The sequence below is a fragment of the Lissotriton vulgaris genome, chromosome 2_1 (assembly GCF_964263255.1).
Source record: "Lissotriton vulgaris chromosome 2_1, aLisVul1.2, whole genome shotgun sequence".
Lineage (NCBI taxonomy): Eukaryota > Metazoa > Chordata > Amphibia > Caudata > Salamandridae > Lissotriton > Lissotriton vulgaris.
This window is the reverse complement of record NC_141687.1, coordinates 144,704,211-144,725,149: the sequence shown is the minus strand read 5'-3', so window position 1 is coordinate 144,725,149 and position 20,939 is coordinate 144,704,211. Positions and strand designations below refer to the sequence as shown.

Below are 20,939 nucleotides of genomic sequence, written 5' to 3'. Positions count from 1 at the left end.
GCACAACCAAAGGCCCTGGGCAGTTTGGGGTTGGCAGCCTTTACAGGGGTTGGCCACAGGGCCTTGTGGCCAACCCCCCACTGCGCAGCTGTGCTGTGTGCAGTGAGAGGTTGGCTGTATGCCCATGGGGAGGGAACCCAGAGGCCCCCCTCCAAAACAAAGAAAAACAGCAAAAATAGTGCAATCCCGCAGGACTCCTGTGGGAACAGAAAAAACATGTTGGCCGGGCCGCATCTCCTGTGTTTATGCCCTGGGATGTAACCCCCAGACTGTTTTCATAAAAGGGAGGGGGCTGTGTGGCCCCCATTCCTGAACTTCAAAAGGCCTCAGAGAGCCCGCCACTGGGGCTGAAATGTTACAAATTGGGGAGGGGGGCCGCACTGCCCCCCTTCCCCGAGCCATTTAAGGCCCTGGGGATCCTACCCCTGGGGCCGATTACTTTAAGAGGGGGCATTGAAGAAGCAGCAGGGAAACAGATCGAAATATTGCTCCTGTCCGGAGGGAGCAGCTTTCGTATCTGCTCCCTCCAGGTGGGAGTAATTCCGGCTCCTTGGCATGTGGGATAGTATGGTGGCTGTCTTGGATGGGGTCCCTGGGTTCGATGACAGCTTGGGGAGGTGGGCCCCTTCCCCCCAAAAAACACAATTCCCCTTAGGAAAGGGGACCCCAGGACCTAAAGAGACTCAGGGAGGGGGCCACGCAGCACTCTCCCCTTTTTTAGGTACATGTACGGTTGTGGGAGATTGAGTTCCGAGTACCTAAAGAGGCTCTGGGAGGGGGGGGGGGGCGCACAACCCCCTTCCCATTTATTTTAAGAAATGGTCCTGGGGGGTGGGGTTCCTCGGGCTTAACAAGGATGTTTGAGATGTCATCAGGGATGTCATAAGTAATGTCATAGAACATGTCATGAGTGTTGTAATATGTGAGGTTATCAGCAGTGCATGACAGGGGCGCTGGTGAATTTCTATGAGTTTTTAAGTACAACACATTAATGTTGTCACTGACAGATTCAACTAACTATAATGTTACTCTAACCTTTGTTTTTTTCTGTGAATTTGTAAGGGTTTCTGTTAATCAAAAACAGATTTATTTATCACACCTAACTATAACGTTACTTTAACCTTTGTTGTTTCAGTAAATATATAAAATATATATATATATATATATATATATATATATATATATATATATATATATATATATATATATATATATATATATATATATATATATATATATATATATATATCCCACCAAAGTGATCCTTCAACTCCGTGCGCTCAACTGTGGGTGCTCTGCAAAGGGGCCGGATCCTGGCCCAATTCACAATATTTCCACCAAAGATGCGGCACTCAGGGTTTGAGTTTAAACAATTAAGATTTATTTACTTCTCCAGCTCGGACCAACGCGTTTCAGCCTTACACAGGCTTTGTTCACTTAAGTGAGCTTTCTTCTATGTCTACTATTTATCCCAGTTAGCAGTTAAGGTGCATTATGGGATTAGTAGTTGTTACATTGTACATTTAATTTTCAAATATTGGCATCTAATATCGGGGGATCCCGACATAGGAAAAATAGTAGGCGAAGGACCAATGATAAGTTACAAAAAACCATCGTCACTAAAGGATCATCTTGTCAAAAGCCACTTTAAGCCAATAACACCAGAAAACAAAAGCAATTGGCTCACTGACCAGCAAAATGGATTCATAAAATGTAATGTCTGCAAGGCATGCAAGATTGGCCAAAACAAAAACACCTTTGAAGAACCTGATGGGAAAAAAACAACTATTGAAGGAAAAATCACTTGCTCCTTCACACATGTGGTTTACATCATACAATGTAAATGTGGGTCACGTTACATTGGAAGCACAACGTGCGCCTTGAAAAAACGAATATTGGAACACATTAGGGCTGTGAAAAACAAGGATATGTCAAATGCCACAGCTAAACATATGTCCATGTGCCAAAAAAGTGATTGGAGAGCAATGTCATATTATGGAATACATATGGTCAAATTGGATGAACAAGGAGGTAACAGACTGCGCAAATTGCGACAAATTGAATCGAAATTCATAATCAGACTTAAAACAAAAACGCCACGTGGGATGAACTTTGATGAGGAGCTTCATATGCATTTGGACTAATGACTTTAACACTTAGCTAAACATGATAAACTGATATAACTATGGTATAATGGGGTACTATACCCAAATATACATAAATATATATCAAGAGTGTACTCGTAAAAGATCGATGGGTACTAAACCATGGAAATTGTACATATAAAAATGATAATAGCATGAAACTGCTTTTGGCGCGTAAAATGCCGCTAATAGATCATGAAACAATTAACACAAATGAATGCGTTTATACATTGCATGTTAAACATGATGAAAATTAAATGTACAATGTAACAACTACTAATCCCATAATGCACCTTAACTGCTAACTGGGATAAATAGTAGACATAGAAGAAAGCTCACTTACCGTGAACAAAGTCTGTGTAAGGCTGAAACGCGTTGGTCCGAGCTGGAGAAGTAAATACATCTTAATTGTTTAAACTCAAACCCTGAGTGCTACATCTTTGGTGGAAATATTGTGAATTGGGCCAGGATCCGGCCCCTTTGCAGAGCACCCACAGTTGAGCGCACGGAGTTGAAGGATCACTTTGGTAGGATAATTCAAGTGACCCCAGTGCGCCCGCTTTCACAGCGTGAAGAAAAACTCGACGAGGATCACCGAAGGTTGAGCGCCTTAAGCGCGTTGGTCCGAGCTGGAGAAGTAAATAAATCTTAATTGTTTAAACTCAAACCCTGAGTGCCGCATCTTTGATGGAAATATATATATATATGTGTGTGTGTGTGTGTGTGTGTGTGTGTGTGTGTGTGTGTGTAAATATATATATATATAAGTGCAGAGTATAATGGACCATTTATTACCATTATTGGGTGTAGGGAGGGACCATGGCTAACTCGAGGTGGAGAGTCGAACGGGTTGGCATGGGAGTCCCCTCCCTTCTTATTATGAACATTTGGGAAAACATGAGGCTGGTTAGACAGCTAGAGCTGTCTCTTGCCTAAAAAAACAGAACAGAAAGAGAATAATTGGTGATTTGTAAAAACTGAATTGGAAGAACTGTCAACTCTTTTAAAACGGATCTGCTCCAATAAGTGTAAATGTCTTAATTACCTTGTTAGATGACACACACCCTGAGAAGTTTGGATTCTTTCTTGAAAAGAACAGAACCTCAAGTTGAGCGCATAACTGGAGAGGAAAGAGACACCGGATCCTTCATGAAAATGATGCGTCTTTTCAACGAGGTAAGAAGAAAACATTAAATCCCTATCATTGTAAGTACAATGTCAAACAAGCATTCCAAAGACAATACATTTTGTACTTGAGAATGGGGCACAGACTTATTGGCTTTGCCACTGCTTGATTCACCCCCGCCCACATTGCTGCACTGCAAGTGCATAAATGTGTGCTGGACATTTTGGAATGATTTTTGTATTGAAGTAGAAGAAAAAGCCTAAGACGGCCCCTACATATGCGTTCCTCCAACCGGTGGTCATCTAAAAAAATAGAAAAAATTATAATTATAGGATTACTGCCACACGTGCACCTTTGCGTGTGCAAACATCTTGTAAAGGTTTGATGGTCACTTTAAGGTGGTTGTCTGGTGATACATTGTCAGATGTTCCTCGGTGCATCGTAGTGTCAGTAGTGTTGAAGCTGTACACTGTCGCAAACTACAACATTTCGAAATGGTTTGGAGATTTGGAGCTGTTCTGACTTAGGGCCTGATTTATACTTTGGCGTAAGGGATAATCCGTCGCAAATGTGACAGATGCCCCCCATGGCTATTACAAATGCCATCGGATAGAATCACTGGCATAACGAAAATTGAGGGGGCCTCCCTGCACGGTATGAAGAGGGGCCCCATCCAGGCTCAATCAGGAGCTCTCTGGCCAGAGTGCAGTGCCGAGGGGGGCCCCTGGAGCTTGGGCCCCCGCGGGGGCTGCGGGGGCCTGTGGTACGCCCCTAGATAGAATGCAATTGTACTACAGCAAAAGGGATATCTGTCTCGTTTATGACGCAGGATCCATCCACCAAAGTATAAATCAGGCCCTTGGTCAGCCTTCATCCCACCCTGTTTCTTACACCTGCACCCTCTGTGAAGTCCTTACTTATGGAAGGACCTAACGGCACCCCTCAACCTCTCTTCCATCTACTCTGGGCAACTGACAGACCTCTCTGTGGGCTTTCCTTGCTTGTCTATGGGTGCAGAGGCGCCACAGTCGCCAGGAGGCCTCCCCTGCCGCAATAATGGCGTTTCTTATTTAAACTCAGTGCACCGAGTTCCTGTTTCACCTTGGGTGAAGGGCTCCTGAGTTCAATGTATTGACTTTTGGGGCTGTCCATATACTCAGCATTTACTGCAACATCACTGTCATATTTGATTACCCCTCAAACTGTTTCTTATTTGTTTCTGGCTGAATGATTCTATACTATGTCATGTTCAGTCATCTCGTCTTTCTTCTAGCCTTGCTACTTCTAAACCCCACGTGATAAAATTCCCTCTAATATTGTCAGCTCCCCACTCTCACCTGCCTCTCTCCGACGTACCTGGTCCTCTTCCATCCCCACTGCTTAGCTAACAAAGCAACTTTCCTTCTCAATCTTGTTTTATGTCAAATCCTCCAATTCATATGTATCATCAAAACCTGTACCCTGCTGCATAACACCACCGTTTTTGCAACACTTTCTACAAGTATTTTGTCTTTTCTCCACATTCTTTCTGTTGAGGTGTGGGTGGATATGCATCCATTTTCTTCCACCCTCCCTTTTTTCCTTTTGCCCCTGCTTCTTGGCCTTTCTTTCATTCCTTTTGGTTCAATCTTGCCTCAGTTAGTTGTCCCTATCAGATAACCTTTCTGGATATCTGATTTTCCCCTTGTACTCCCCTGTTTCTGTGAGGATCTTCATTGCCTTTTCAGCACTATTCATCCTTGCTCAGTGCATCTTAACCTTCTTGATAAATGTAAACACTTCCTTTCTGCTAGCCATGCAAATTCATCTTGTTCCCTACACTAGACTCTCACCAGCCCTGCCCACTTTTTTCTCCCTCTCTCTCACAAGCTTGAAGACTCTATTGACCTTAATATTTTGTCTCATCAGATTTGTCTCAAGAGTTTCCACCTTTCTCCCCCTCCAGACCATCTGCTGCCCTCGGTCTCGTTTTGTTTATTCCTTCAGCTTTCATACCCTTGTTGTGATCTTTCTCTGTGACACATTTATTTCTTGCGTATGTTAGCTCATCAACATTCGATTCTCCTCAACCCTATGGGTGAGGCTAACAGTTTTTTCATATTTTTCTTCTATCATGTTTTAAGTCTCTGATTACCCTTCTGGGCATTTCAAGCTGCCTTGTAATCTTCCCCTTACATGTTAGGTTATGTGGTGGTACTAATATGACGCAAACCTAGAGGGGTACCAACGGAGCACTCAGCACGTGAAAGAGTACCAAAGTAAAGATTGAGGTGGTTTTACTGTGAGTAGGCCAAGTGTGTGCACCTGGTGTAGCCACCTTCAATAAGGCTCTCCATCCTTACCCTCTACACCTTGACTATAATTATTCCTGTCACACGTCTAAAGGTGTACTATTGTAGTATGATTCTCAGCCTCGCATCTCATCCTCACCTACTTGTTATTTTTCAAACAACTACAAACATTCCTAATGCCAGCTCTTTCCTTGCTGCTACTCATTTTTCTATTTAAGCTCGAAAATGGTGTCTCTGCTCTGCCTTTTCCTCATCTTCCAGCCCAGTCCCACTATCCTGACTTTTTCCGGTCCTGCTCACCCTTCTGATTCTTTTTCCACCAGGCCTTACTCCCAACTCCCTGTTCCCCCTTAATACTCTCATCATTGTATCTCACTATGGCTGTTTTGTTCGAACTCCTACTTCTATCTGGTTTATCACCTAGGTCCTAGATCATTTGAGAACTGTCAATCTCCCGCGTTTAAAATGCTTCCTTGGAGCTCCCATTCCTGAAAATGTAATTTCAGTTTTTTCAGGCTTGCATTTTATTTTATATGGATTCAGTGCTAAATTAGTAAAACAAAACAATTTTAAATGCCAGAGCTCTGGACCGCGCCCAGCGCCAGAACCCCTGTACCCCGCGCACACCACAACGCCAGACTCCGATACGCCAGCACTCTCCTCGCACTCAACACCGGCCGTGACAACCGCTGCTTCCAGGCCGCCCGAAGCGCACCCACGGACCTTTCTCTTGCCGCACCTGCAACTTCACCTGCAACAGAACCACCAAACCTCCAAGGACCGGACCCAACCATCTTCACTGCATCCTCCTCAACAGCTGCTCCGCACGCAAACACGCCATCAAGCTCTGGGATCTGCTCGACACCTCCGCCCCAGACGTTGTCTTACTGACCGAGATCTGGCTGAATGACTCCTTGGCGCCCGCCATAGCCATCTCGGATGGCTACAAGACCACCCGCAGGGATCGCGACAAAGGAACTGGAGGAGGTCTAGCCATTGTCCACAAGTCCACCCTCCAGTGCTACACCCATGCAGACGACACCCTCAACACCGCCAAACACCTGCACTTCCGGATCCACATGGACCCCAACACCACCCTCAGAGGAACACTCGTCTACAGATCCCCCGGACCCCGAACTCAGTTCTGTGACTCCGTCGCCGACCTCGCCAGCACCTACTTACTCGCCTCCACGGACTACATCCTCCTCGGAGACCTGAACTTCCAACTCGAGAACAACAATGACACCAACTCCGCCACCCTCATCGACAAGCTCACCAACCACGGCCTCAGACAACTCGTCACTACACCCACCCACTCCCCCGGCCAAACGCTTGACCAGCACCCACATCGCCTTCAGCCACACCAACGAACTCCACTGGACCGACCACCGCTGCATCCATTTCACCTTCCAGAAACCAACCCCGCACCACCGTACCCAACAGCTGCCCCGCCACTGCTGGAGCGAAGTAATCGAAGACCAGCTGGCCTCCACCCTCGCCCAGAACCCCCCCACCAACCCCACCGACCCAGACGCCACCGTCAGCAACCTCAGACAGTGGATCAACAACTGCGCCAACACCCTCGCCTCGCTTAAGAAACCCTCCAACAACCACACCAGCAAGAAAGCCACATGGTTCACCGAGGAGCTCCAGACCTCCAAACGCACATGCCGGAAACCAGAGAAGAAATGGCTCCATGAACGCACACCGGACAGCCACGCAGCCCACAAGGACGCCAGCCGCAGACATCCCACCTCATAAGAACAGCCAAGCGATCCTCCTTCAAAGCCCGCCTGGACAACAATGCACACAACAGCAAAGATCTGTGCGACTCACTGGCCACCTTCTTCCACCGCAAGATAGCCGACATCTGCTACAGCTTCAACACCACGACCGCCCTGACAACGCCAGACTCCAACACCCCCTCGAACACCACCAGCACCAACCAACTTCTGGTCCAACGTCAACGGCGACGAGACGGGCACAACCATGAACTCCTTCCACTCAGGATCACCATCGAACCCCTGCCCACACCACGTTTTCAACAAAGCGGACGCAACCATCGCACCCCAACTACGGAAGGTCATCAACATCTCCTTCGAAACAGCGACATTCCCGGAAAGCTGGAAGCACGCCGAAATTAACGCCCTCCTCAAGAAACCCAAAGCGGACTCCAAGGACCTCAAGAACTTCCGGCCCATCTCCCTGCTCCCCTTCCTGGCAAAGGTCATCGAGAAAATCGCCAACATGCAACTGACCCGCCACCTCGAGGACAACAACATCAAAGACCAGTCCGAGTCCGGATTCAGACAAACCACAGCACCGGGACAGCCCTCATTGCCGCCACAGACGACATCAGGCGCCAACTTGACAACAGCGAGACATCAGCCCTCATCCTCCTGGACCTGTCAGCCGCCTTTGACATGGTCTGCCACCACACACTAAAGACACGCCTCCAAGAAGCCGGAATCTGAGAAAAGGCCCTGGACTGGACCATGTCCTTCCTTTCTGGCAGAACCCAGAGAGTCCACCTCCCACCCTTCCGATCTGAAACCACCGGCATGATCTGCGGCGTACCCCACGGCTCATCCCTCAGCCCGACCCTGTTCAACGTCTACATGGCCCCCCTCGCACAAGTGGCCCGCAAGCACGACTTCAACATCATCTCCTGCGCCGACGACACTCAGCTCATCCTCTCCCTCACCAAGGACCCGCACACAGGGCCGGACTAGCCATAGCGGGCACCGGGCAATCCCCCGGTGCGCCGCACGGGTGGGGGGCGGTTTTCGGCCCCTGGGGGCCGTTTTTGTTACAGGACCGTTTTTGCAGCATAGCTGCAAAATCGGCCATGTAACGAAATTGGCTGAAAACCGGCCCCACCAAAGAGCTCGCCGGCACCTCCAACCTCCCAAGTGGGGAGGGCCGGCCGAGCACTTTGCCAGGTTCCCAGTCCGGCCCTGCCCGCACACAACCAAAACCAACCTCCACGAGGGAATGAAGGCCGTCGCCAAGTGGATGAGGAGCAGCCGTCCGAAACTGAACTCGGACAAGACAAAGATCCTCATCCTCGGCCCCACCCCCTCTGCCTGGGATGACTCCTGGTAGCCGACCACACTGGGAACAGCACCGACACCCACGGACCATGCATGCAACCTAGTATTCATCCTCGACTCCTCCCTCTCCATGTCAAAGCAGGTCAACACCATCTCCTCTTCCTGTTCCAACGCCCTCCGCATGCTCCGCAGGATCTACAAATGGATCCCGACCGAAACAAGAAGAACGGTGACCCAAGCCCTCGTCAGCAGCAGACTGGACTACGGCAACGCACTCTACGCAGGAATCCCTGCCAAACACCTACGACGACTACAACGCATCCAAAATGCCTCCGCCCGACTGATCCTCAACATCCCTCGTCGCAGCCACATCACCCCCCACCTGAGACACCTGCACTGGCTCCCCATCAACAAAAGGATCACCTTCAAGCCCCTCACCCACGCACACAAAGCACTCCACAACACCGGACCAGCCTACCTGAACAGCACACTCAGCTTCTACACCCCAACCCGATAGCTCTGCTCCGCCAGCCTCGGCCTCGCAACCGTTACCCGCATCCAACGAACAACCTCCGGCGGCAGATCCTTCTCCTTCCTCGTCGCCAAGACCTGGAAAACCCTCTCTACCACCTGCAACAGACCCAAGACCTGCTTACCTTCAGAAGACTCCTCAAGACCTGGCTCTTCGATCAGTAGCAGCACCCCCGTCCCCTCAGCGCCTTGAGACCCTCACGGGTAAGTAGTGCGCTTTACAAGTGACTGACTGATTGATTGATTGATTGAGAGCACTGCAGCTTGCACCATACATTACCCCTGCTATGCTGCCAATGATAGTAAAAACACAACTACTAACCATCACACTCGTACAAGGGTGATACTTCGGATTATTTCAGGCCCCCAAGGCTATAAGAATGGTTTGGGCGGCAGGTAATAATCATTTATAATGTATATTGAATTAATAATAAACTGTTGTTGTGGTTATCTCTCAATTGTCCAGACAGCGTCACCTTGTGGCAGACTGTCACAAGCGCCAGTGGCACCGGAAACCACTGACTCAAATTAAGCACCATATGGATTGCCTACAAATGTGCCCACGATCCGGCACCTCTGTATCCACTCTTTTGGGCCAGTCTTTATGTTCTGTTTCGTACCCTTTGCTTCTCTTATCAAGTTCTTCCAGTGACCCCTCCTTTTGCCCCTCTTGCATTTAGTACTTATTCCTCAGTGCCCCTAAACGCGTGAATGTTTTCCTTTGGACCGTGCACGCGCAGAGTAATGGAAAAATATCTTCACTCTCTTGCTTTTGCAGTCGAGTTTCCTTTATAATGATTTGATTCATATTTTGCCCTTGTGGTTTTGAAAGACCTATGCTTCTTTATTGTTTACTGGCTTTCAATGAAACCACAAAAAAATCATAGATTTAGAAGCTAAACAAGTGCCGCTTGGGTGAAATTTACCAATGTGCAATAAAAGTACTGCTCGCCAAAAATACATTTCAGCTCGACGGCCCTCTATAGGCAGTCATCTTACTGCTGTGCCCATAATGAAGGGTTGTGTGTAGAACCGACGTATGAAAACAGCATACACATGCAAAGCCGATTTTAAGTGAGGGTATAAATAAATGTAAGGTGTAAGCTGGGCATTTTCTATCCCATTAAAATATTATTTGAGCGAAAATGATTGTAATTCATTGCTTAAAAGCAAACCCAACCATCATAGAAGGCAATTTTAGTTTTGCAGGAACATTTGTTCTTCAAAGAGACTAACTTGAATAGAACATAAACTACAGTTTTTTCTGGGATGCAGCTGATTCAGAATGAAATTGTTGATTGCGTGTTTGCGTATGCACCTATGGTTTGAGAGGCACATAGTGAAGAGTTAGGCACCATCACCAGAATTTAAAAAAACATTTAAAAACAACAAAACTTTTGATGACATTACTGTTTTAGAATAAATGTTGTTGGTTTTGCATAACTTAATTCAAACTTTCTTCGATTAATTTAATGTAGTCTGGCACTACTAGAAAAAAATCTTCGCGGTGGATTCTGATGATTGAATTTTTTGTATCTCCGGTTGAGTAAATGCATTTTACTAGTTTTATGAGTGCTTTGATCACAGAACTGTTACATGACTTGCAAGATCCTAAATAATGTAAAGTAAGGGAGTGATTGATCCCATATATAGTATGTGGGCTCTGCTCCCTTTGCCTCCATTTGTCCTAAGTGTCGCCATGTCATGGGTGACAGTTTCCACCAGTTGTGGCTTTTTAGTAAACAGCACTCCATGGTTCCATGGTGCAACATCACTGTCATATCTGATCATCTCTAAATTTGATTTTTATTCAGCAGGGGTGTATCTTAGTCAATGATTTTCGGGGGTGTAGGTCTCAGATTTTCGCAACTCAGCTCTACTTTTAACACCATTTTTGAGCCTTCCTCACTTAGCTGTTGTTTATTTTTTCAATCAGCTATCTGTTTAGTCATGGAATTCTTTGGTGACTTGCAATATGGTTATATTGTTCGGCAGGGAATACTTTATCCCAGTCTACTATCGAAGGGTGATGATGGCAATTTGTTGTTACAGGTGAGAAGTAACATCACAACTATATTTGTGAAAAGGAAATCAAGCATAGCTTTTTATATTGGATTTGCAGGTGTCCTTGCATTACTTATATACTTGCAATAATTAACGCTTCCCTGCTCCAAAGATCGATACCCGACTCTCTGAAAGCCGGCAAAGGCCTACCAATCTTTAAAAGAACGGCGCTTGACCCTGCCTCCCCTGACAATTTTAGACCTATTTCTAATATCCCACTCTTAGCCAAAGTTCTGGAGAAGTGTGTGCAACAGCAGCTGAGCCAACACATCACCAACTTCCACCTTCTAGATGACTTCCAATCCGATTTCAGGCCTGGGCACAGCACGGAAACCACCTGTAGGAAGGGGGAGTCTCTAGTTGGCGCAGTGTAGCACTAGCGACAAGCAGGGACTCTCTCTTCCTCGTCAGGGCTGAGGGTTACCTTCCAGACAACCTCTGCTTACCCTCTAGGTAGTGTGGCTTAAGCAGTCTTAGGCTAATTTTTGGGGCACATAGGGTTAAACACTTGCAATATTACACCATCACAACCAACCCACCACACAATGACACCAAACTGTATTCTGGAAAAATATATATCTTTATATAGATTTCAAGCAGGCTTGTAAATACAGTTGTCAAACTTTTGATAGCGGTTCCAGGTTACTTAAGTTTTGGGTTGCCACAGTTCTTTCCAGCAATAAGCGTTCTTTAGGGCCTTCTGCCCAATTCAACAAAGTTCTTGTGGAGCAGGCGGCTTTCAGGGGAGCTGTCCCACGTCGCGTTGCCTTCCCGGGGTCGCTGTTCGTTGCGGCTCTTCAGCCGAGCAGTTCACGGGTCATCCGGGGCAGCGGTGTTCGGTGGCGGCAGGGTCCTTCCTTCGGCGTTCTCTCCAACCCGGGAGGCGGCGGCTGTTGTGGTGGCGGCCAGTGGCAGTACGGTCCCCAAGTGCAGGACGTACCCAGCCAAGGGCCGGTTGCAGCTGCGCGCTCACAGCTGGGCTGTCGGGCAGGATACCGACCAGAGGGGGGTTCTCACAGGGCGGTTGTCCGTCTTTGCAGATGGGCTGACGGCTCGAAGCACAGTCAGCTCGGGAGCTTGGACCGGACGGGTCCTCCTTCGCTTTGCTCTCGGTTCCCGGTGCAGGTGCGGTCACGGTGTTCAGGCCAGCGGCGGCTGGACCTCACTTTGCTCTCGCTGTTGCCTTGGGTCCCGGTCACGGTGTTCGGGAGGATATCGATGCCTTGGATTACGGGGAGCGTGGCAGGCTTACCCAGCGCTCCCAGACCCCTCTGTCAGTATTGCAGCGATAAGCAGCACACACAGTCGCTTTCTTCAGGGTGTAGCGCCCACTAGTCCTGGGGCGCTGGTCAGGGGGCAAGTTCAGCAGCAAGCCCTTGGAGATCGTTTCAGCAGAGTTTGGCACAAAGTCTTGTCAAGCAAAAGTCTTCTCGCAGTCTTTCCTTTTTCCTCTCCTTCGGCAGCAAGGCACCAGACACAGGCAAGAGACAGCACTCTTCCTTGTCCTCCACGGTCCTTCTCGTCGGGCAGAGTTCCTTCTGTAGCCCAAACAGGATCTAACTTTCAAGGAGCAGGGCTCCTTCTTTTATACGGTATTTCTTTTGTTCTCGCAGGCCAGGGGGGCCTTTGCATAGCCACTTTCAGTCCTTGAGTACCCTGGTGGGCGTACTCCGGCTTCTGTTTTCAGTGTGAGGGGCAGGCGCATCAGACGCCCCACAGGAGGTGGAGCCAGCTTTGTACGGACAGGGGCAGCCAGAAGTACCTTGTTGATGGGGCTTCGCCCGTCCTGGGCCAGGTGTCGGCTGAGTCATCAGTCGCTCCCCAGGAGGGTGGAGCCAGCATTGTGGTGGCAGAGCACAGCTAGAGTTCGAGTCAAGAGGCACTCCTACCTCCCACTAAGGTGTAATCTGCGCATTCACCACCTGTCATCCCCCCAGCCCTGTCACTCACACATCCCAGACAGTCAGATACACATACCAGCAGAGGCGGGCTGAAATGGTTAGGCAAGCAAATGCTAACTTTCTAAAAGTAGCTTTTGCAAACACAGGATACTAAAATAAACTTGACCACAATAAATACTTTATCATCCTGAGTTCAGGCATACTAAACACGACTCTCTACCATGCTCCCTGAGCCTGCTGGGATTATAGGGTGTAATAATTCCAGCAGCTCAGTCTGGCCTAACGGAAGCAGGTAGCCTTCAATAGTGAAATACGATTTTGGTTGTAAGTCACTACTAGGACATGCCACACACATCAGGGCTTGTCCTACCTTACACCTACAATGCACCCTGCCCGCAGGCCTACCAGAGGGGTGACTAATATGCAGTCAAGGGAAGGTTCAGGGGCTGGCAAGTGGTTGCACTTGCCCAGCCGGCATGACAGTACGAGACTGCACGCGGGTTCTGCGGTGGCAGTCCCCAGACACATCTTACGGCTGCTTCTGTGGGTGGTGCAACCAGCGCTGCAGGCCCACTAGCAGTATTGGCATCTACAAGCCCTGGCACTCCTAGTGCACTTTACTAGGGACTAACAGTAAATCCAATGAACCAATCATGGACATCAATCGCATGTATATTTTACAGTAGGGAGCACTTGCACTGCGGCACGGGTCAGCCGTGGCGCAGTGCCCTGAGTATCGGAAAACCAGCAAAACATCGGAGGCACATCAGCAAAAAGTGGAAGGGAAACTCACGCCAAGGTGCCAGGTCTAACACCACCGTTCTCCACATCGTGGATAATGCCCGTCAAGCCCTTGACCAAGGCAAAACCTGTCTCCTAATCCTTCTTGATCTATCCTCGGCCTTGGACACGGTCAACCATGAAAAACTACTCAAACGCCTCAAACTCAGGATGCGATTGGGTGGCTCTGTTCTGGATTGGTTTAGGTCCTTCCTCCATAACCGATCTCAGAGATTCCTAATTAACGGTACCCTGTCTGCTCCTTCTCCGGTCACGGTTGGAGTCCCCCAAGGATCAACCCTGTCCTCCATCCTCTTCAACCTTTACCTCAAACCGCTTGCCGAAGTATTGCAAACTGCAAATGTCTCCTACAATATGTACGCTGACAACGCCCAGATCTACATCAAAATCTCCTCCCTCAAAGAGATTCTTTCCCTGAATGAAGCCTTGAAACTGACTGTCCAATGGCTCTCCACCAATCAACTCAAACTGAATGCAAAGAAGACGGTATTTGTTCTAATTTCCCCACCCAATATAAACCCTGAGACTCAGGTTTGCATTAAGGCCATCACAGCCTTAAACTGCCCTCCAACTATCGTGGACTCGGCCAAATTGCTTGGAATAACCGTGGACTGCAACTTGAGCATGCGGGACCACATCAAATTGATGGCCAAATCAGCCAGAGCTACCTAAGAAAACTGAAACCCTTCCTTGATACCCCAACCTAAAAATGGCAGTCCAGTCTCTAGTCATCTCTAGACTTGAATATGGCTGCTCTACCCTTTCGGGTCTACCCAAGATCTCCCTGGCACCCTTAAAAACCTGCCTTAATGCGGCCGCCAGACTACTAACTGGTTCAAGGAAATTCGACTATATTTCTCCTCACCTGAAAGCACTGAATTGGCTTCCTTTACAGCCAGAATCCAACTCAAGTTGGCCTGTATCATGCACAAGGCACTATACTCAAACTCCCCTGCATATCTTGCCCAGAAACTCGTGTTATCTGGAGGAACCAGAAACACACGATCCTCCAGAGACCTCTTGCTCCAACCTGCATGTTTTCGGAAAAAGAAAACTTACAATCTAGCCTTTACTGGGGCCGCACCGAGAATATGGAACTCACTCCTGCCCGCCATTAAAAGAATCCCTTCTCTAGCTCGCTTCAAAAAGGATGCCAAAACCTTCCTAATGAGCAAATTCCTCGCCTTATCTTTGCTTCCTACTCATCCAGACACCTTGCCCTACCTCCGTCTAATGCCACCCCCTGCAGTACCTTGACATTATCCACCCGAACTTCCAGGCATCCCTCCATGTACCCAGGGACCTACAATGTCTCGTAAAATGCAAATGTAAATTTTATTGTTTGTCCTTTATCCTTTGTGTACCCAGCCCTCCTCAAGAATGTTGTATATTTTGCTGATTCCTGTAAACCGTTCTGATACCTTAACGGGTCAGGTTCGCGCTCTTTAAAAACTTCAAATAAATAAATAAATAAATAAAATAATAAACGTATTTCTTTGAACGCTCCTTCAGTAACAATAAATAAATAAAGATTAATGCCTTGCCATTCAATCTCTTACATATTGACTACGTCTAGGTGTCCGCAAAACAGGCGGAAATGGATGTACAATTTGTTGTGATGCAGAAAACAGTGACGCTTCTGGAAAAATACGAGATGAGGCTTCCGACTGTGAGTGAGATTCTCTACAAGGCCATGCCTGGCCGGTGGAGCAACATGAAGACCAAAGTTTCTCTGGCCAAACAACGCCTGGGTCCAAGGATACAGCAGGAGGCTGAGCGGGTCACAAAGGTAAGGAGGGTGGTGGGGACACCCATCATGGACGCGCTGGTGAGAAGATTCGCGCTCCACCTTCTTATTAGATTGTTTAAATTGAATTTATAGATTCAAATGGTTTTGTGAAATGGGTCGTTTATGTACATTGGGATACACTTTCTGTCTGACTTATCAGATGAGTGATTGTGATTGCATCTTCCAGTTTATGCATGATCATCTTCTCAACCATGTGGGAGACTCTTAAAAAAATCCATGTACATGTGCTTACGACTAGGGCAGTTGTGTCCACTATTGGATAGTTACAAAAAATCTGTAGGTGAATATTGAAAATGGCAGACATTATAATTATAAATCATTTATTGAGTGCAACTATCACCTAACGGGCATCTTGGTGCTAATATCTTATCCTTCTAGAGGAGAGTCTGTGAATAGTTACATAAGACTACTTTGGTAAAATGTCATTACCGGGGAAAGGGCTAAGTTTTTAAGTTTTTCCTAAAACTCCACAGATTTGAATCATTTATTAATGGGAGCTTGGCAGAGCATTACACAGTTGAGCCACTCTGACCTGAAGCCCTGCCTCCAAGTCGTGTTTTTTAAAAGGAGGATACAGACACCTGGCGGGCAGAGGGTGACCTCAAAGTTTGTGCGGGTCTATAGAAACCAGCTTTCTGTTGCCTTTTAATGCTTTATGCAATATGCATAGAGCCTTAAAAATGTACCTTTCCTTCACATAATATTAGGGGAAAGTATGTACTTATAAATGTGGCTTTTTCTGCCGTTTTGTTTCTCCATATGGAACTACTTTTTTTATTATTTTTTATTTTTTTATTTCTGTGATGTCAATAATCCTTTCCCCTGTATACCATAAACGATTACAAAACTTTCCCACTCTACATTCGCACTCCACGGTTTTTTTTGGGACGAAAAGCCTTTGGGAATATTTTCATATACTCATAAAGCTACGACGCGGTCAGTGTTTCATGCATCACCTGTGACCACTGACCTGCCCTTGGCCTGGGGCATCCCATGTCCCCTCAACTTCACTAAATGTATGTCAAAGGAAAGTACCATAGTCTTAAATTTGATCTGCGCTTTTAGGTGTCTATTAAATGTTGATTCCAGAGACCAGAGGCACTAATGTTCTTTTTATGTGTGAAAGCTTGCTTTTTTCACATTATGAGGTGTGCAAAGACTGGTGGTGCTAATTAGCAGTGACTATGTTTGGTCACTTTATTTTGTGGCAAGGTACATTAAAAACAGGGCCACTGGATTTATGCTATTTTGCCGCTGCTGCTTTTTCTCCTTAAGGAAGGATTTGCCGCATTTGCCTCACAAGTCATTATCTGGTGCAAAAACTGCAGATGCTAACAAAAGAAATGTCTTTAGCTGAAACAGATCAAAGTTTCTAAAAATGCAGCAACACATCTTGCTGTGCACTGGAAGGCCCTTTGCAAAGGACGACTGGTCACATTTTTGTTGCCTATTGTTGTAATTGGGTGTTAAACTGTCAATGGTAATTTTATGCTTTTAATCAAAACGATAACAATTTGTAGCCATACAATACATTGTTCAAATGTACATCCATGCTAAAATTAATAACCTTTTTTAACTATCACATTAAAATTGTTGTTACGACCTGTTTCCACTTCAAAAGGAGGGGGGGGGGGAGGGGGGATAAAAATTACTTTTTGAGGGCCTCGAGCTAAAAGTGCATAAATAGGAGGAGGTGCAAAGGATAAAGTGGGTAGCAAAATATAAAAAAAAGTGCATCGTGCGAAAGATTGGTGTGCTCAGAAGAATAGAAACAGAGCAGCTAAGTCTGAAGAACACTTATTAACAGCTGTGCCAGGCCCGGACCATTTATCACTGAGTAGACCCTTCATCTTACCACTCCGCCATGAGTAAAGAGGGCCCCTTAAACTAAGTGGCAGGAGCAGAAGAACCAAAAGCTTCATATAGTGCAAAGGAATTATTCACTCGAAGATTGCCACCTCTGTGTGGCCACCCAAAACTGCCGGACGGTAGGGTGTAAAGAGCATTTGCAGATCCCCCCGTCAGTCGGAGGGACAAAGTGCTTTGTGTAGTGCAAGAGCGGCTCTAGGCTCATGGAGGCCCTGGGCAGGGAGCGTGGGTAGGGGGCAGGGCCGGACTGGGAAACACAACCGGCCCTGGCAAAGTGCTCAGCCGCCCCCCCCCCATCTCACTCGGGGGAAGAGGGGGGGGGAGGGGCGGCCGAGCACTTTGTCGGGGCCGGATTTCGGTCGATTTTGTTACAGGGCCGATTTTGCAGCTATTCTGCAAAATCGGTCCTGCAACAAAAACAGGCCCCCACCCATGCGGCGCACCGGGGGATTGCCCGGTGCCCGCAATGGCCAGTCCAGGCCTGGTAGGGGACCCCGGAGGAACGCAGGTGCAGAGACCAGTGAAGAGGGGGAGGTCAGGGTGTTTGGAAGTGGAACAGAGCCGGAGGCCGCCAAATCCCTGCCAGGGGCCGCCACGCAAATATGTATCCATCCTCAGCGGATTATTATATTAAGGATATATATTGGCGTGGCGGCCCCTGGGATTTGGTGGCCCTGTGCAGGTGCACAGCTTGCACATGCTTAAGGCCGCCCATGGTGTAGTGCAGATAGATATTACCCTTGAACGCTGACACCTAAGCAAGGTCTGCAAGGAGTGCAAGGTCTAAAGGGTGCAAAATACCCTGCCAATTAAAGGAAGTGTTGAGGAACACAAAGTAAACCAGATGAATACGGGTGGTTAATGCCAAACATAACAATGTCATCCCAGACCGATATACTTTTAGGTGGAGAGCGGAGGGGTGGAGGGGACCATCAATACGATAGAGTGATAAGTCTGATGTTTTACACTTCTCACTACTGAAACAATAGACATACTGATGCTTCCCCTCTCGCTCCTGCACTCCACAGTTAGACCAAGGGCCTCTTGGCCACACCATGGTCACGATTCAAGATATCTGCAGGCAGTAGTCCATTATCAGCTTTTGCGTAGAGGTAATATGATGACACTCAGTAGATTGGGCTCGAAGATGAGCCCTGAGTTCCTTAACAAATTTCCCGCACCTCCATAAGTTTGGATGAAACAAAACGATGAGGCCTGTAGGCACATGCGAACCGCCGGAGTCCGATAGATTGGTTCAGAAGATGTTAAACTGGGTGTTAAACTGGTACTAATGAGGTGAAATCTTTACCCAGACAGCGTTAACATGTAAGAATAGCAAAATAATGAAGTAATGCTATCACACAAAGTGGTGCATAATTTGTCTAATGGGCCTCCCCTGCCGCATGATTCCATTGGCCCTGATTATAAACCAAGCTGTCTGGATCTGTCTGGATCTCCATCTGACATCACAGATGGACCAGCTCACAGGAGCAGTGTCCAGATTGATATTTTCTTCTGGTGAAAGAAACAAGTCTGCACCTGGCACTGCGCCTCAAAAGCTGCTGGTCTGGCACTGTAGGTAATCCTAAAAGCTAGTCCAAGCGGTGCTAGAGTTCTCCCCTTGGGCACTGCAGTACATTGTACTACCAGCGGCAGAGACTGAGCCCTCCACGCAACCTACAACAACGCAGCAAATTAACCCGTTGGCTGCTGCTGTCAGCCAACGGCCGTCTCAAGCACTACCTCGGTAGTGCTGCGCACTTCCGTTGGCCGTCGCGGCCCCACCCATTTCTTAGAGCGTTCCACACTGGTGCGGAACGTTCAGAGCAGCCAACGGGTTAAACATGTTGGCTGCCCCTCATCAGCGCCATTGTCAGGTGAACCTTGTAATGTTAAAGAGCTGCTCCTTCGAAGTGATGACACATACTGCATAAGGAGATTTCCCAGTCACAATAACACCACCCGTCAGCTCTGCCAGTCTACTCCCCTGACTGATGCAGCATACATGTCAACATTTAAGAAGAGGACAATGGGAGATTTTTGAAAAATAATCGGGAGAATGTATTTACCCCATTGACTTCTATAGCGGCCTGCGTCAGGTCTATTGACATGTATGGGACTTGCAAGTGTGCTGCTGCAGGATCGGGTATCAGAAATTCAAATATTTTTTTTTCCCATACCTATCAGGAGCACAGAGCAATCGCAATGGCAGGCAGAGAAAATGTGCCAAAAATGTTGTGCACTGACCTGCAGGAGCAGGTAACTGGCAGTGCATAATCAGAATCACACAAGACCAGCCCCTGCCATCCGAAGCCCACGGAGGAATCGGGATTCCAAGTAATCAAGAGGTGGGAGACTAGCCTTGAAATCAGAAGTCTCCCATCTGAATCGGGAGAGTTGCAATGTTTGGATGCAGTGGGCACTCCAGCATGGCGTCACAAGACCGAGGCCATGACGCCCCTGCCAAGGCGTAGGGAGGAGGCACCTCTGAGGTAATGGCAGAGCTTCTCCTTGCACGCCACCGAAACCTCGAGAGGGTCTATGCAATGCTGACCCTGCAGTGTGCCACCCCAGCCTGCCCACCCGTCCCCTTGTTACTGCTCCATTTTGCAGTTGTGAATGGCAAAGACTCTTATCAATCAATCCAGCCAACCTAGAAGCAAGGGAACCAGGCGGGCACAGCTGGCCTGGACTTCTGTCCCCGTCAAGGGATGGATTTGCCTCTGCATGGAATGGCTATCCATGGATCTCCATCTGCCCACAGTTTGCAGTTCAGAGCTGGGGGGAGTACTGCCCCTGCTCCTGCACTGCCCACATCTGGGCACCAGCATCTGTACAGACAACAGCACCTGCTACTGCCCTGGACAACCTAGGTCATCAATATGTTCTGCTCCAAGTTGCAATCAGTTTTCCTTCCCTCCAACAAAGCGTGGAACTGAAATGTATTATATGAATGATTTCATAGTTTTCCATAAGCATTTGTCCTATCTCACCGTTGCATCTGAGCAAACCGCAATCTTTAGCATGATGGCACTGGAGGGCATTTCTACTCTTTATTTTTCAACATCTGTCTTCTTCTGAAAGGGAACAAACCACTTGAACTGCCAGGTGTGTGTGTGTGTGTGTATGTGTGTGTATGTGTGTGTGTGTGTGTGTCTGTGTTAGTGTATGTGTGTGTGTGCGTGCGTGTGTGTGTGTGTGTGTGTGTGTGTGTAAGTAGGAAATGCAAGATTGACTTGATAAATGTGTGACTTCATGAAGACAAGTCATCAAGTGCATGGAGGTTGAGTGACTGAGTGTATTGAAGGATGAATAAGTAAATGAATATTGAGCATTTTCAGTTATATTC

The 20,939-nt window shown here is 47.6% G+C and overlaps 1 protein-coding gene across 1 annotated transcript in view; it reads left to right on the top strand.

Annotated features, from left to right (window-relative positions):
• The window catches only part of LOC147729704 (uncharacterized), a 363,931-nt gene that overhangs the window by 328,590 nt on the left and 14,402 nt on the right, over positions 1 to 20,939 (top strand). The window contains exons 24-25 of the mRNA XM_086954024.1: positions 3,198 to 3,320; positions 15,488 to 15,700. Of these exons, the coding sequence (XP_086810150.1) occupies positions 3,198 to 3,320; positions 15,488 to 15,700 (336 nt within the window). The remainder of the gene's footprint in view (positions 1 to 3,197; positions 3,321 to 15,487; positions 15,701 to 20,939) is intronic.